General features: G+C 59.4%; 1 protein-coding gene and 1 long non-coding RNA gene across 7 annotated transcripts; one reads left to right on the top strand and one right to left on the bottom strand.

Annotated features, from left to right (window-relative positions):
* Positions 1–1,465: 1,465 nt before the first annotated feature.
* On the bottom strand, positions 1,466–2,894 carry LOC120324425. The gene is made up of 2 exons (XR_005565725.1): positions 2,180–2,894; positions 1,466–1,719 (listed from the first exon to the last, which is right to left on the bottom strand). It is a non-coding gene; the product is annotated as an uncharacterized LOC120324425 (long non-coding RNA).
* LOC114001969 lies at positions 2,230–13,431 on the top strand. Of its 6 annotated transcripts, XM_039387061.1 has the most exons (28): positions 2,230–2,880; positions 3,121–3,185; positions 3,293–3,610; positions 3,891–4,038; positions 4,279–4,343; positions 4,458–4,775; positions 5,060–5,207; positions 5,449–5,513; positions 5,628–5,840; positions 6,118–6,130; positions 7,188–7,322; positions 7,564–7,628; positions 7,743–7,955; positions 8,233–8,380; positions 8,621–8,685; positions 8,800–9,012; positions 9,180–9,328; positions 9,491–9,638; positions 9,890–10,077; positions 10,167–10,304; positions 10,561–10,675; positions 10,846–10,983; positions 11,237–11,449; positions 11,581–11,736; positions 11,895–11,996; positions 12,389–12,491; positions 12,767–12,823; positions 13,121–13,431. In XM_039387061.1, exons 1-28 carry the CDS (start codon positions 2,766–2,768, stop codon positions 13,315–13,317), a joined length of 4,011 nt encoding a protein of 1,336 aa, XP_039242995.1. In that variant the 5' UTR covers positions 2,230–2,765; the 3' UTR covers positions 13,318–13,431. The 6 variants fall into 6 exon arrangements, with proteins under 6 accessions (XP_039242995.1, XP_039242998.1, XP_039242999.1 ...); XM_039387060.1 differs by lacking the exons at positions 5,449–5,513; positions 5,628–5,840; positions 6,118–6,130 and adding exons at positions 6,506–6,570; positions 6,685–6,897 and having other exon boundaries at positions 2,232–2,880; positions 7,175–7,322; XM_039387064.1 differs by lacking the exons at positions 5,449–5,513; positions 5,628–5,840; positions 6,118–6,130 and having other exon boundaries at positions 5,060–5,072.
* The last annotated feature ends 1,841 nt before the right edge of the window (positions 13,432–15,272 follow it).

Below are 15,272 nucleotides of genomic sequence, written 5' to 3'. Positions count from 1 at the left end.
AAGAAAGCCTGTAAGCTTTGGCTTTCAGATGCAGTTGGTAGGCCGGCCTGGGCACTCCATGGGCAGCAAGAGCTCTCTGTCCTGGCACCTTTTGTCTAGTAGGAATCCAAGCCGTAAAAATCCCTGCTTTGCTTCAGCTTCTGCTTCTTTTTCCTTTGTTCCCAGTTCACAAGCTCAGGTTTTGCTGCTAGAGGCTCAGGCTTTGGTCTTTCCATTCCCTACCAATGCATGGGAGAGGCCATAAGCATCCCCCAGGCAGCCCCCTGGTTCCCTGACAGCCGGCTGCTCTGGCACTTGCCAGTGGTGTCTCCCATCCCTGTGGCAGAAGCCCTGGGGGCCTTGGCAGGGGGGTGGGGACACCTCCAAAGGGGCCAGACTGGCCTGGCTGGGGACAAAGGGAAAAGGGGGCCCTGCGGGGCCACCTCTGCTGGGTGCTGCCGGCGAGGAACAGAGGCAGAGGCTGGGCTGTGGGCCAGCCTGGGCCCCCACGGTTGCCCAGGCCACGGGGCTGTGGCCCAGAGCCTGCTGAGCCAGAGCTCTGGGCCCTCAGAGCTGCTGCCAGCACGGAGAGGGCGCGGGGCTCCTGGGGCAGGGCTGCGCAGTCGCTGCTGCCCAAGCAGCTCCGCGTCACAGAGAACAGCAGCAGGCTGTGCACAGGAGCAGCAGCACCCACGATACCTGGGCCTCCTCACCAGGCACCCACACCGGCCAGGATGCCAGAAGTGGGGATACTGTGCACACAATTCCATGTGGTTAGGAAAAGGCTTCAGGGAAAGTGGCCACAACAGTTTTCTATTGACTGCCCAGCCTCACAACAACACTTAGCAGCTTCAGGGGCAGCCTGTCATCCTGGCTCACTTCTGTGGCCGTGCCTGAGGGCAGAGTCACCTTCCAGACTCAGGTGTCCCAAGGCAGTGGCACTGGGGCCATCCTTAGAGATTGTGATATGAGCCTTGGGGTGCAGTTGCTGAAAGTCTCCTCCATGCAGGCACCTTAAAAACACATGCATGGGCTTCTAAACTCTAAATCCAGGCCTTCCTGGAATGGAAGGAAGAAGCAGCAGAAGCTGAGGCAGGGCCTCATATGGCTCAGGTTGCAGGATGGAGGGAAGTCAGCACTGTGGTGTCTGCTGCAAAGATGGCCCATTTCACAAGCTCAGGTTTTGCTGCTAGAGGATCCTACTTTGGGCTTGCTGGAGCCCATTCCCTACCAATGCATGGCCCCTCATTGTTCTTGGATCAAGTGTTCTGGACCCATGGGAACACGTGTGCCCTCTGTCCATGCCAGAGCAGCAACTGGCAGAACACATCTGCTTCCAACACTTGTCTTGGCTGCTCCTTCCAGTGGGGTGGCACCTTAATCAGAGACACGGAACAGGTTTGCATCCCAGAGTTCTCCCTATCCCCTTTGCTTTTCCCCAGTGCCCTGGATATCAGCTGAGAGTCGCATTCAGACACACAGCAACTGGAGCTTTGAACATTAGACTGGACAGCTTTTATTTTGCGGAATGCAGAAAAAAAGTCCAAAAAAACAAGGAAGCTTGACAGGATTTCTGAGCAATCTAATCTTCATGTGAAACGCAGCAACTGATGGTGGTTTTCTGCTGCAGATCATCACTTCCCATGCAAAAATCATTCCTGCAAGGAGAAACTACTCCTGTGTTCTGACAGATGCCAAACACTGCCACCAATTGCTCCAGCTGCTGCTCCCAACAGCCCCCTGCAAGAGCACAGACATCAGTGCCTGTTGGCTTTGGCTGCCCTCTGGCAGAGAAGTCCCCCAGGGGCACAGTTCTTTGGGGCAGGAGACGGGCACCACTCCTGCCAGGACTCGGGGCGGTGGCAGGTCTCCTTTGGCAAGGCCTTGCCAGAGCTGCTGATTTTGGTGTAGCCTCGACCAACAGGGTTGGAGCAGCACTGGTGCCCTTGCCCCCACATTCCTTCTGTGTGTCACAGCCCCGTGTTTGGGAGGGCCACCAGCCGGCACTTCTCCCAAGGAGCCCGTGCCAGCTTCTGTGGAGGCCTCGTGCCCTTCCCGCTGCGGCTGCGTTGGCAACCGAGGGGGCTCCTTCTGCTGCCGTGGGCAGGCACAGCAGGGGAGGGTTTGCTTAGTTTTTGAGCTGTGCCTAAAGTTTGTGTCCAGCTGTCTTAGATACTTTGGAGAACGGACTCCTTCTGACCTGGGGCAGGTGGCTGGGCTGGGGGAGGCCCCAGGGCACGTGGTAGTGTGTCACAGGGCCCTTCGAGACACGATGGGCATCGCCGATGGCATGGAACAGGGCAGGATGTCACAGGGCCTTTGTGACACGTGTTGACATAGTACTGGTGGTGACGTGGCCACGCCTCAGTGCTCCTCGGAGCATGCGACGGGACAGACGGGATAGAGCGGTGCTGTGTGGAGCCCCCACGCAGTCAACTCCTTCCTTTCTGACCCGGAGCGTTTTGGAGGTGTTTCTGTGTTGCAGGTGTCCTCGAGGCCAGACCGCGGGACTTGGTGACGCGGAGCTTTTGTGAGGTGTCCCCAATCCCTGTGGCAAGTGCCCTTGAGGCCGCACTGCACAGCTTGATAACCCATAGTGTTTCCTAGGCTTTTCTCTCATTCAGTTGCCCTCGAGGCCAGACCGCAGGATTGGTGATCCGGAAATTTTCCGGGGAGTCTCCAATCCCTGTGGAAGGTGGCCTCGAGGGCAGCCTGCAGGACTTGGTGACCCGGAGATCTTCCGAGGTGTCTCTCTCTTGCAGGTACCCTCAAGACCAGACTGTCGGATGGTAGGAAGACGCCTGAGCCTGCTCAGGCCCTTTCGGAAGAAGAAGGAAGGCCCTGGGACTACCCCAGCACAACACCCTGAGGAGGTGGAGCAGTTCCAGCCCCTGCAGGAGGGTGAGTGGCAGAGCTGGGCCACAGGGCTGGTGGCTGCAGCCAGATGGGCTTCTTCCCATCCCATCCTCTATGGACATGGCCAGGGAAAGGGAGGGGGGAAGAGGGCCTGGGGCTGATCCCCCGGCAGCTCCATGCACTGGGCATACCAGGGCTGGCCCTGCCTGTGGAGCGCAGGGCTGGGCTGTGTTCTCCGGCCTGTCCCACAGCCCCTCATCTCTGACCACGCTCGCTCTTTGCCAGATCCAGGCCAGAACCAGACACAAGAGCAGGACCGTGCCTGTGGCCGCTTCCGCAGGGCAGTACAGGTGCCAGCAGCCATCCCCCCCTGGGCTGAGCCTACTGTCAGTCTGGCATCACTACTGGAGCTCTCCATGGCACATCCCTCTCTTCCCTGCCCTTCGTTCTCCCGCAGACCTTTCTGAAATTGTTGGGCGTTCGGCGTCGAAAGTACAGAATCACACCAACTGAGGTCATGGCACAGCCTGACCCCACGCCGACTGAGCTCAAGGCGGGCCCTGATGTCGGCACCGCGTCAGTTGATGGCACAGCAAACTGTGACACTGCGGTGACCGATCACGTGACAAACTCCAACATGGCACTGCCTGAGCTCACCATGGAGACTGATGGTGCAACGACTGAGGGCATCGCAGATGCTGACAGCACACCCGTTCAGCGCCTGCCAGATGCTCCCATTCTGGATATTCTTGACGAGGGAGTTACCTCTGTGGAAGTAAGCAGCCTGTGGCTAGGGACTGTCTGGCCCCTCAAGCTGGGTCTGCTGGGCCCCCTCAACCTTTGAGGCTCGCACAATGTGGTGGGAAGGGAAGGACTTTTCGGGGGAAGCTGGGGAATTGCTCCCTCTGGCAGCTCTAACTGCCCCATGTCCTCTCCAGGCCAGACTGTGGGACTTGATGACCTGGAGCGTTCCAAACAGTCTTCTATTGCAGACACCTTCAAGGCACTTCTGCAGGATTTGGTGACCAGAGATTTCCATGCCATGTCTCCTGCAGGAAACCATGAAGGCAGACAGAGACATGGAGCGGAGACCCCCCAGGGTGCTCAAGCTAGTCTGGGTGAAGAAAGTGGACGAGGAAAGCCCTGGGGCTGCCCCAGCACAACACCCTGAGGAGGTGGAGCAGTTCCAGCCCCTGCAGGAGGGTGAGTGGCAGAGCTGGGCCACAGGGTTGGTGGCTGCAGCCAGATGGGCCTCTTCCCATCCCATCCTCTATGGACATGGCCAGGGAAAGGGAGGGGGGAAGAGGGCCTGGGGCTGATCCTCCCACAGCTCCATGCACTGGGCATGCTGGGGCCATCCCTGCCTGTGGAGCGCAGGCCTGGGCTGTGTTCTCTGGCCTGTCTCGCAACCCCTCAGCTCTGACCACGCTCGCTCTTTGCCAGATCCAGGCCAGAACCGGACACAAGAGCAGGACTGTGCCCGTGGCTGCTTCCACAGAGCTGATCAGGTACCTGTAGCCATCGCCACCTGGGCTGGGCCTGCTGTCACTGCTCAGCCTGGCACCACTGTCAGAGCTCTCCACGGAACATCCCTCTCTTCCCTGCCCTTTGTTCTCCTGCAGAGAGTGTGGAAATCCATGGGCATTCAGTGTAGAAAGACCAGGACATCACCAACCAAGGTCATGGCACAACCTGGCCCCACACCGACTGAGCTCAAGGCAGACCCTGATGTCGGCACCGCGTCAATTGATGGCACAGCAAACTGTGACACTGTGGTGACCGATCACGTGACAAACTCCAACATGGCACTGCCTGAGCTCACCATGGAGACTGATGGTGCAGGGACTGAGGGCATCGCAGATGCTGACAGCATACCCGTTGAGTACCTGCCCGATGCTCCCAGCCTGGACGTTCTTGGGGAGAGAGTTGTCTCTGCTCAAGTAAGCACCCTGTGGGTAGGGACTGTGTGGGCCCTCAAGCTGGGTCTGCTGGGCCCTCTCAGCCTTCGAGCCCACAACAGTATGGTGGGAAGGGAAGGACTCCTTGGGGGAAAGTGGACAAGTTGCTCCTTCTGGCAGCTCTCCAACTGCCCCATGTCCCCTACAGGCCAGACTGTGGAACTTGATGACTCAGAGCATTCCCAAGGTTCCTCTATTGCAAGTACCTTCAAGGCACTTGTGCAGAACTTAGTGAGTCAGGCTTCTCCATGCCATGTCTCCTGCAGGTAGCCATGGACCCAGACAGAGACATGGAGCGGAGACCCCCCAGAGTGCCCAAGTTGGCTTGGGTGAAAAAAGGGGAGGAGGAAAGCCCTGGGGCTGCCCCGGCACTGCAGCCTAAGAAGGTGGAGCAGTTCCAGCCCCTGCAGGAGGGTGAGTGGCAGAGCTGGGCCACAGGGCTGGTGGCTGCAGCCAGATGGGCCTCTTCCCATCCCATTCCATCCTGTGGACATCTCCAAGGAAAGGGGGGGGAAGAGGACCAGGGGCTGATCCCCCCGTAGCTCCATGCACTGGGCATGCTGGGGCCATCCCTGCCTGTGGAGCACAGGCCTGGGCTGTGTTCTCCTGCCTGTCCCGCAGCCCCTCAGCTCTGACCATGCTCGCTCTTTGCCAGATCCAGGCCGACACCAGACAAAAAAGCAGGACCGTACCCGTGGCCACTCCCGCAGAGCTGATCAGGTACCTGCAGCCATCCCCCCCTGGGCTGGGCCTGCTGTCACTGCTCAGTCTGGCACCACTGTTGGAGCTCTCCATGGCACATCCCTCTCTTCCCTGCCCTTTGTTCTCTTGCAGAGGTTGCAAAAATCTGTTCCTGTTCGCCGTAGAAAGACCAGCGCCTCACCAACTGAAGTTTTGGCACAGCCTGAGCTCAACTCGACCAAGCTCAAGGCCAAGGCTGATGCCCGAGGGACTGAGGGCATCCCAGACGCTGACAGCACACCCATTCAGCGCCTGTCTGATGCTCGCAGTCTGCACGTTCTTGAGAAGAGAGTTGTCTCTGCTCAAGTAAGCAACCTGTGGGTAGGGATTGTATGGCCCCTCAAACCGGCTCTGCTGGGCGCCCTCAGCCTCTGAGGCCATCACAGTGTGGTGGGAAGGGAAGGACTTCTCGAGAGACAGTGGGCAAATTGCCCCCTCTGGCAGCTATTCAACTGCCCCATGTCCCCCCCTGGCCAGACTATGAGATTTGATGACCCAGAGCATTCCCAAGGCTCCTCTGTTGCAGGAGCTTTCATGGCACTTCTGCAGAACTTGGTGACCCAGAGTGCCATGTCTCCTGCAGGTAGCCATGGACCCAGACAGAGACATGGAGCGGAGACCCCCCAGAGTGCCCAAGTTGGCCTGGGTGAAAAAAGGGGAGGAGGAAAGCCCTGGGGCTGCCCCAGCACTGCAGCCTAAGAAGGTGGAGCAGTTCCAGCCCCTGCAGGAGGGTGAGTGGCAGAGCTGGGCCACAGGGCTGGTGGCTGCAGCCAGATGGGCCTCTTCTCATCCCATCCTCTATGGACATGGCCAGGGAAAAAGAGGGGCGAAGAGGGCCCAGGGCTGATCCTCCTGCAGCTCCATGCACTGGGCAGGCCAGGGCTGGCCCTGCCTGTGGAGCGCAGGGCTGGGCTGTGTTCTCCTGCCTGTCCCATAGCCCCTCAGCTCTGATCGTGCTCGCTCTTTGCCAGATCCAGGCCGGCACCAGACAAAAAAGCAGGACTGTGCTCGTGACCGCTTCCGCAGAGCTGATCAGGTACCTGCAGCCATCCCCCCCTGGGCTGGGCCTGCTGTCACTGCTCAGTCTGGCACCACTGTCGGAGCTCTCCATGGCACATCCCTCTCTTCCCTGCCCTTCGTTCGCCTTCAGAGTTTGCAGAAATCCGTGGTCATTCAGCGCAGAAAGACCAGGGCCTCATCATCTGAAGTCATGGCAAAGCCTGACCCTAGCCCAATGGAGCTCAAGGCCAAGGCTGATGCCCGAGGGACTGAGGGCATCGCAGACGCAGACAACACACCCGTTCAGCGCCTGCCTGATGCCCCAAGCCTGCATGTTCTTCGGAAGAGAGTTGTCTCTGCTCAAGTAAGCAGCCTGTGGGTAGGGATTGTATGGCCCCTCAAGCCGGTTCTGCTGGGCGCCCTCAGCCTCTGAGGCCATCACAGTGTGGTGGGAAGGGAAGGACTTCTCAAGAGACAGTGGGCAAATTGCTCCCTCTGGCAGCTATTCAACTGCCCCATGTCCCCCCCTGGCCAGACTATGAGATTTGATGACCCAGAGCATTCCCAAGGCTCCTCTGTTGCAGGAGCTTTCATGGCACTTCTGCAGAACTTGGTGACCCAGAGTGCCATGTCTCCTGCAGGAAACCAGGAAGGCAGACAGAGACATGGAGCGGAGACCCCCCAGAGTGCCCAAGTTGGCCTGGGTGAAAAAGGGGGAGGAGGAAAGCCCTGGGGCTGCCCCAGCACTGCAGCCTAAGAAGGTGGAGCAGTTCCAGCCCCTGCAGGAGGGTGAGTGGCAGAGCTGGGCCACAGGGCTGGTGGCTGCAGCCAGATGGGCCTCTTCCCATCTCATCTCCTCTGGACATAGCCAGGGAAAGGGAGAGGGGAAAGAGGGCCCATGGCTGATCCCCCGGCAGCTCCATGCACTGAGCAAGCCGCGGCTGGCCTTGCCTGTGGAGCGCAGGCCTGGGCTGTGTTCTCCTGCCTGTCCCGCAGCCCTTCAGCTCTGACCACGCTCACTCTTTGCCAGATCCAGGCCGGCACCAGACAAAAAAGCAGGACTGTGCTCGTGGCCGCTTCCGCAGAGCTGATCAGGTACCTGCAGCCATCCCCCCCTGGGCTGGGCCTGCTGTCACTGCTCAGTCTGGCACCACTGTTGGAGCTCTCCATGGCACATCCCTCTCTTCCCTGCCCTTCGTTCGCCTTCAGAGTTTGCAGAAATCCGTGGTCATTCAGCGCAGAAAGACCAGGGCCTCATCATCTGAAGTCATGGCAAAGCCTGACCCTAGCCCAATGGAGCTCAAGGCCAAGGCTGATGCCCGAGGGACTGAGGGCATCGCAGACGCAGACAACACACCCGTTCAGCGCCTGCCTGATGCCCCAAGCCTGCATGTTCTTCGGAAGAGAGTTGTCTCTGCTCAAGTAAGCAGCCTGTGGGTAGGGATTGTATGGCCCCTCAAGCCGGCTCTGCTGGGCGCCCTCAGCCTCTGAGGCCATCACAGTGTGGTGGGAAGGGAAGGACTTCTCGAGAGACAGTGGGCAAATTGCCCCCTCTGGCAGCTATTCAACTGCCCCATGTCCCCCCCTGGCCAGACTATGAGATTTGATGACCCAGAGCATTCCCAAGGCTCCTCTGTTGCAGGAGCTTTCATGGCACTTCTGCAGAACTTGGTGACCCAGAGTGCCATGTCTCCTGCAGGAAACCAGGAAGGCAGACAGAGACGTGGAGCGGAGACCCCCCAGAGTGCCCAAGTTGGCCTGGGTGAAAAAAGGGGAGGAGGAAAGCCCTGGGGCTGCCCCAGCACTGCAGCCTAAGAAGGTGGAGCAGTTCCAGCCCCTGCAGGAGGGTGAGTGGCAGAGCTGGGCCACAGGGCTGGTGGCTGCAGCCAGATGGGCCTCTTCTCATCCCATCCTCTATGGACATGGCCAGGGAAAGGGAGGGGCGAAGAGGGCCCAGGGCTGATCCTCCTGCAGCTCCATGCACTGGGCAGGCCAGGGCTGGCCCTGCCTGTGGAGCGCAGGGCTGGGCTGTGTTCTCCTGCCTGTCCCATAGCCCCTCAGCTCTGATCGTGCTCGCTCTTTGCCAGATCCAGGCCGGCACCAGACAAAAAAGCAGGACTGTGCCCGTGACCGCTTCCGCAGAGCTGATCAGGTACCTGCAGCCATCGCCCCCTGGGCTGGGCCTGCTGTCACTGCTCTGTCTGGCACCACTGTCGGAGCTCTCCATGGCACATCCCTCTCTTCCCTGCCCTTTGTTCTCCTGCAGAGGGTGCGGAAATCCATTCCTGTTCGCCGCAGAAAGGCCAGCGCCTCACCAACTGAGGTGTTGGCACAGCCTGAGCCCAACCCAACCAAGCTCAAGGCCAAGGCTGATGCCCCAGGGACTGAGGGCATCTCAGACTCTGACAGCGCACCCATTCAGCGCCTGCCAGATGCTCCCAATCTGGACTTTTCTGGGGACAGAGTTATCTCTGCTCAAGTAAGCATCCTGTCTGCAGGCATTGTATGGGCCCTCAAGCTTGATCTGCTGGGCCCCCTCAGCGTTTGAGGTCAGCAGAGTGAGGTGGGAAGGGAAGCACTTCTGGGAGGAAGCTGGGGAATTGCTCTCTCTGGCAGCTCTCCAACTCTCCCTTGTGTCCCCTCCAGGTGCCAGCTGTGGTGAGGTCCATCCATCGGTGGCTGACCTCCAATGTGTCTGCTGGGCACGTGCTAGATAAGACCCTTCTAGCACTGACCGAGGCACACCCCATGGATGTCGCCATCACCCTCCTACGCTGTGCCCCCTCGTGTGACAGGTATGGGCCCCAACCTTGAGGGCTTAGGGCTCACCAGCCTTTAGAGCCCATCACCCCCCCAGCCCCTGAAAGCACTGTGGCTCTGTCACCTGGCCCCTGCAGCTGCCCAGGTCAGGGCACTGTGGTCGAGACCCCCCCTGATGCAGAGCTCTGACTCCACAGAGCTGCTGCAACCATGTGGAGGACCATCGCCTCATCAGGAAAAACACTGGGGAAGGTGCTGCCAACACTGCTCCGCGTGATGGAGGACTGGCCATGGCACAGCACATCCACCTCTGATGGGGACAACACAGCCATCTTTGCCTTGGCTGTGAGTTTCTGGAACCTTTGCTTGCCCCCCAGGTTGCCTCTCTGGCAGGTCTCCATCCTTCCCCAGCACAGCATATCCCTGCCCATCTCCCTGTAGGCACTGGGATGGAAATGTGGGCTAGGAGCAGGTTCAGGGGCACCAGGCTGGGCACTCCCCCTGAGTCTCCCCTGGCCTTCCCCTCCCACGCTTGGGTCCTGCCACATGGAAGTCTGGGCACTGAGCGCTGTGTCCAGCTGGTTTGTCTTTTGCAGGCAACTCTGGCATTGTGGATGATTGTCCAAGAGCCCCAGTGCCCAGGGCCGTTGATGGACTATTCCCCCCATCTCCTCGTGGCTCTGCTGTTCCAAATATTCATCAGCACAGAGCAGATGTCAGAGGAGGTCGACAACTTCTGGAGGGGATGCCAGGAGCAACACGACCTTCCCACCAACCCCAACAGGTGCTCCATCCCAGTCCTCCCCTCCCTCCCATGCCCTCGGGGCTGGGGCCAGGGCTCCCAACATGACCTGGGCTTTGCTCTGCACACAGGTTTGCAGTGCTGACCATGAAGGCCTTGCTGTGCTGTCTGCACTGTGAGGATGTGGTGAATTCGGTGGAAAACAATCGTGGCTGGGCGAGGCTCCTCAATGCTCGCAGCCGCCGCTACGCAGCAGCTCTGCTGGCCAGGTGAGACCCCCTTGTCCCCGCTGCTCTGTCATTTCTGTCTGTGCACGGGGCACCCCTCACATGTGGGCCTTGTCACCGAGGGATGGCCGAGCAGAGTGGAAAAGGCTGGGAGAGGCAGGTGCACAGGAGGAGCCGCCTCCCAGAGTGCCCTTGTCCCCTCCCAGGCTGGTGGGGAAAGACCAGGCCTCTGTGAGTCCATCCCAGGAGAGGTTTGCCCACCTGGCTCAGGTTGATGATACCTTTTTCCCCCTGCCAGGGAGATGCACCGTTTCTCCAGCCCCTTGTGTTCCCGGATCACACTCCACCTGCTGGAGCTGCTGCGCAGGGAGGAGCCGTGCTGGGACCTCCCTGCCGTGGCATTCCTTGTGGAGGTGAGCCTGATGGCGAGCGCTGCCTCACCGAGCTGCCTCCACCTCTCTGGCCTCTCGCAGCCGCAGCTGCCCGGGATGGTGCCGCGCCCTGTGCTGCTGCCTGGGCCCAGTCCTATGTGGGTCCGGGCTCCTGCCAGCCAGGCACCCCGTCACTGCTCCATGCCTTTCAGGTCCTGGACTGCCTGGACACGAGAGAATGTGGTGACAGAGTCCTGGAGATCCTTTCAAGGAACTTGGGGAGCACGAACAAAAAGTGGCGTCAACTGGCCCTCAGAGTCCTCGTAGCACTCAGCCAGGATCCCGAGATGGTGAGAAGGGGCAGTTGGCTGAAGCCGTGCTGGAATCCTGGGGCTGGGGAACACAGTCGCTTGGGCTTGGCTGGGCTTCAGGAGCTGTGGCAGCTGCTCTCAGCTCTGCTGCCTCCCCGTTCAGCTGCCCAAGTCCTTCGGGACAGGCCTTTGGCCTCTGGGCCCTGCAGCAGCACGTGGGGCTGCCCCGCTGGAGCAGGGTTGGTGATGCAGCCATTCATGGCTTCACAGCACAGCATTGTGTTCCTTACAGGCCAAGAGCATCTGGAGCCTGAATGAAAGCCTTTTGCAGCTACTGGGGGATGCAGACAGAGATGTGGTTTGGATGACCCTCTCTGTGCTCGACAATGTGCTCTGGAGCCGTCTCTGGACACAGCTCCAGAAGAGAGTCCACAGCGAAGACCCCCTAATATCCACCCCCACTGCCCTGCAGTTGGCTGAGGCGCTCCGGCCACTGTTTGACCACGTAAGGCTCTGTGCCCCCCTCCCTGGGCTCTGGGTACTGCTGAGAAACTGGTCCCTGTGGATTTTGAGGCCTGTGCCCAGTGGGGCCTGGAGAAGCTGGTGCTGAGGTCTTTTCCTCTTTCTTTCCACCAGGATGACAGCAGTGTGTGGGAGGGCTCCATTGTCATCTTCACTCTTTTGATGAAACTGATGGAGAGAGTGGGAAAGAGGCCCCTGAAGCCACACGTGTGCCTGAGCCTGCTCCCGCTCTACTTCCACCGGTATGATGAGAACCTGGTCGTGAAAAAGGTGAGGACTCGTGAGCTCTGGTGTCCCCGTGGGAGGGGGCTGGGCTGCCTCTTGCCCTGGCACCTCCTGGGCTCCAGCCTCCTCCTGGCCTTGGTCCAGGGACATGGGTCTTGTGCCCTGGGCTGCAGTGCCATCTCCTGGTCTCTGTTGCTTTGCAGGCCTCTCAGAAAGCACTGCTGGCTGTGACCAGGTTCCTAAAGAGGAGGGATCTTGGGCGCCTGGTGAACACAGAGGAGCCATGGAAGTTTGGCGAGTGCCTGGTAAGGACAGCCCCAAAGCCCCAGTCCCCGATGCCCAGAGTGTGGGGCTGGCATTGTGCCCCTGCCCACTGCTGCACCCGCCTGTGGGACAGCAGCCTGCGCCCCACACGCTGCTGCCTTCCCTGGGGCATGTGGGCTCCTCTGCAGGCTGCTCTGCCCCTGAGCCAGGGTGCTGTTGGAGCCCCGGCCCAGCTGGGCTGTGGGGCAGGGCAGCCCCATGGCTCCTGGGGAGCAGCCGGCCCTCTGCTCCCTCCAAAGCCCAGCCCCAGCGGCTGCTGCCTGGGCCTCAGGGCTGTGCGGGCAGGGGAGGCCAGTGCTGGGCACAGGCAGCGCCCGGCCAATGGGCAGAGCCCCAGCCAACCCTTCCCAACGTGCCCTGCCGCTCTCTGCAGCTGAAAAGGGACCAGAGCCGAGTGGCCAAGTACGTTCACCAGGCCCTGCCGTACCTGCGGAGCCCACAGCAGCCCCTGCGAGAGGCAGCCATCAAGTTCATGGGTGAGCCACAAGCCTACGGTCCCTCCCTGCCCCGCTGCAGCTCAGCCCCAGCCCTGGCAGCTGCAGCGGCAGCAGGATGCGGCCCAGGGATGTGCTGTGGAGCCCCGAGTGCCCTGGTGGCTGCTGCCGCCTTCTGCCAGCCCAGCCTTGGCATGTCCTGAGGCGGGAAGGCCCCAGGCTCAGCTCTGTGGGGGCAGGAGGGCATGTGGCTGGGCTGGCAGCACAGCTGGGGGGGAGCTGTGCCGCTGGGGCCGTGACACCATCTGTGTTCCCAGGGATCGCCGGGGGGTACCTGAGGGGACAGCACAAAGAGCTGCAGCTCATCATTGACGGTGAGTGAAGGCAGTGGGGGCTGGCAGAGGAGCACAGACTCTGGGCAGGGAGCTGCAATCCTGCCCCAGCTGTGGAGGGCTCTGCTCCCTGCACAGACGAGGGGCAGCGTGGGCAGAGCAGAGACAGATTTCAGGGGCATGGGGGGTATAAATGGCCAACGCCTTCTGGCTGATCCCGCTGGGCCCTGCTCCCTCCTGGCAATGGCAAGAGCTTGGTGGGATGGCCCTGGCAGGAGGAGCTCCTCAGATCCCCACTAATGTGGGCTCTGACCTTGGCTCTGTTCCTCTCTGTTCCAGCCCTTCAAGCCACGAGAAATGACAGGAGCCCCGCTGTCTCAAACCTGGCACTTGAAAACATCGACTTTGTTAGAGCTGTACAGAGAGCTAGAGCTCCCCCCTCCAGGTTCCAGCAGCTCCAAGACCAGCTCTGCAGGGCATGGAACAGCCTGCCTTCTCTGTGGGGCTGTGTCTGCTGTAGCTGTGTGGAGAGTTGATCCTGGCAGCTCTGTCTGTTTGAGCCACCTGAGCCTGTGGGGAAGATGCTTCTCCGCAAGCCTTTCTTTTTACCTTAGCATAGGAATATTAAATAAATAATGTCATACACAGAAGCCCAGGAGCTTTTTTAGGTGCCTGGTGTCCACAGGGCATCTGGAAAGAGGGGGAAAGGGCTCCTCGTGCTCAGCAACACTTGCCCAGGTGTGCATTGGGGAAGAGAAAGTGCCCCAAAGCCCCTTGGCCTTGGGGGGTTCTGCTGGAACCTCAGCACTTCTGACAGAGTGGATGGGCAGAGCCTGGAGCTATGGGGATCATTGGGAACCTGGTCCTTGGAGGTGCCCTGTCCCAGCCAGGAAGCAGCATCTCTGGCCTGCCCACGCATGTGTTCCTGTCTGGATTGCTGAGGGCTGGGAGGTGCCTCCGGAGGTGGCTCCTGTGGAGCTCCTTCAGGGCTGTGCTGATGCCAGGCAGGTGGGTGGGGCTGGGGGAGACCCTGAGGGGAAAGGGCTGTTGTTCCCTTTTTTCAGCCCTACACTGTAATTGTCAGTCCGACTCCAAAAACTGAACATGGACGAAGATTCCTACCAGACCAAAGGTGCCAGGACAGAAAGCTCTTGCTGCCCATGGAGTGCCCAGGCTGGCCCACCAACTGCACCTGAAACCCAAAGCTTACAGGCTTTCTTTCCTGGGGGAAAGGGCTATTGTTGCCTTTTCAGAGCCCTGCGCTGGAATTCCCAGTCCCACTCCCAAAATCAAACATGGATGAAGATTCCTCCCAGACAAAAGGTGCCAGGACAGAAAGCTCTTGCTGCCTATGGAGTACCAAGAGTGGCCCACCAACTGCACGAGAGATGTAGGGTAAGGGCTTTCTTTCTGGTTTGGAACTGCCGCCATTCAGTTTTTGGATCCCTGCGTTGAAATTGGCACTGCGACTCCACAAAAACACAGCCACAGACCTACCTCACAGGCCACCAGAGAGAGCTGGGAGGGTGGCTGTGCTGTTCCTGCTCACCCTGCCTGGGCAACCTGCTGCCCAAACTGCCCTGCCACGCCCTCCCTAACAAGCCACACCCACATTTGCCTGCTCCTGTTGGCCACATTTGAGGTCGCTTGCACTCCCTGGACCAGTTTATATTACCCAGAAACAACCAGGACTCCATCCCCTGGTGAGCTGATTATGCCTTGCAAGGCAGCTGGGCTGAACTGGGAGCACTTTCTCGCAGCAGTTTAAATCTCCCACAAATGCCCTCAGCTCCAACCAATGATCAGATGATTAGAGCTTGCAGAGCAGCTGGGCTGAACTGGGCTGAGCAGGGAGGAGCTTCTCCATGGAGTATAAATCTTGGACAAAGAACCTCAGCTCCTTTCTTGGTCACCTCAGAAGGCCTTCAAGGGCAGCTGAGCTGAGCTGGTCTGCTCAGATGCTAGGACAGAGAATGCTTACTGCCCATGGAGTGCCCAGGCTAGCCTACCAACTGCACTAGAAACCATGAAGGTAAGGGTTTTCTTTCCAGGAAAAAAAGACTGATGTTTGCTTGCAGAAATCATAGAGCTGAAATAGGCAGTCCAGCTCCAAAAATTGAATATGGATGAGGATACCTCCCTGATAAAAGGTACCAGGACAGAAAGCTCTTGCTGCCCATGGAGTGCCAAAGCTCACTCACCAACTGCACCACAAAGCACAACGGTAAGTGCTTTCTTACCTGTGATAAAGCAGTGTTGTTGAATTTCAGGAATCCTGTGCTGAAATGACCGATCTGATGCCCAAAATTGCATACGGACGAAGATTCCTCCTAGACAAAAGGTACCAGGACACAAAGCTCTTGCTGCCCATGTAGTGCCCAGGCTGGCCTACCAACTGCACCAGAGAATCAAAAGTTGCAGGCTTTCTTTGCTGAGGATAGGGGCTGTTGTTTGCTTTTTTCAACCCTGTGCTGAACTGCCAGTCCCACTC

The sequence above is a fragment of the Pipra filicauda genome, unplaced genomic scaffold (genome assembly GCF_003945595.2).
Source record: "Pipra filicauda isolate LSUMZ 115617 unplaced genomic scaffold, ASM394559v2 scaffold528_size357041_pilon, whole genome shotgun sequence".
NCBI classification, from domain to species: Eukaryota; Metazoa; Chordata; class Aves; order Passeriformes; family Pipridae; genus Pipra; species Pipra filicauda.
This window is presented reverse-complemented; position numbering and strand designations above follow the sequence as displayed.

Excerpts from the sequence above, each read along its gene's own strand:
- LOC114001969 (XM_039387061.1), top strand. The coding sequence starts at position 2,766 with ATGGTAGGAAGACGCCTGAGCCTGCTCAGGCCCTTTCGGAAGAAGAAG. Across the intron at positions 3,186-3,292 it reads GCTTCCGCAGGGCAGTACAG|ACCTTTCTGAAATTGTTGGG; the intron begins GTGCCAGCAGCC and ends GTTCTCCCGCAG. Across the intron at positions 12,492-12,766 it reads GGCAGCCATCAAGTTCATGG|GGATCGCCGGGGGGTACCTG; the intron begins GTGAGCCACAAG and ends CTGTGTTCCCAG.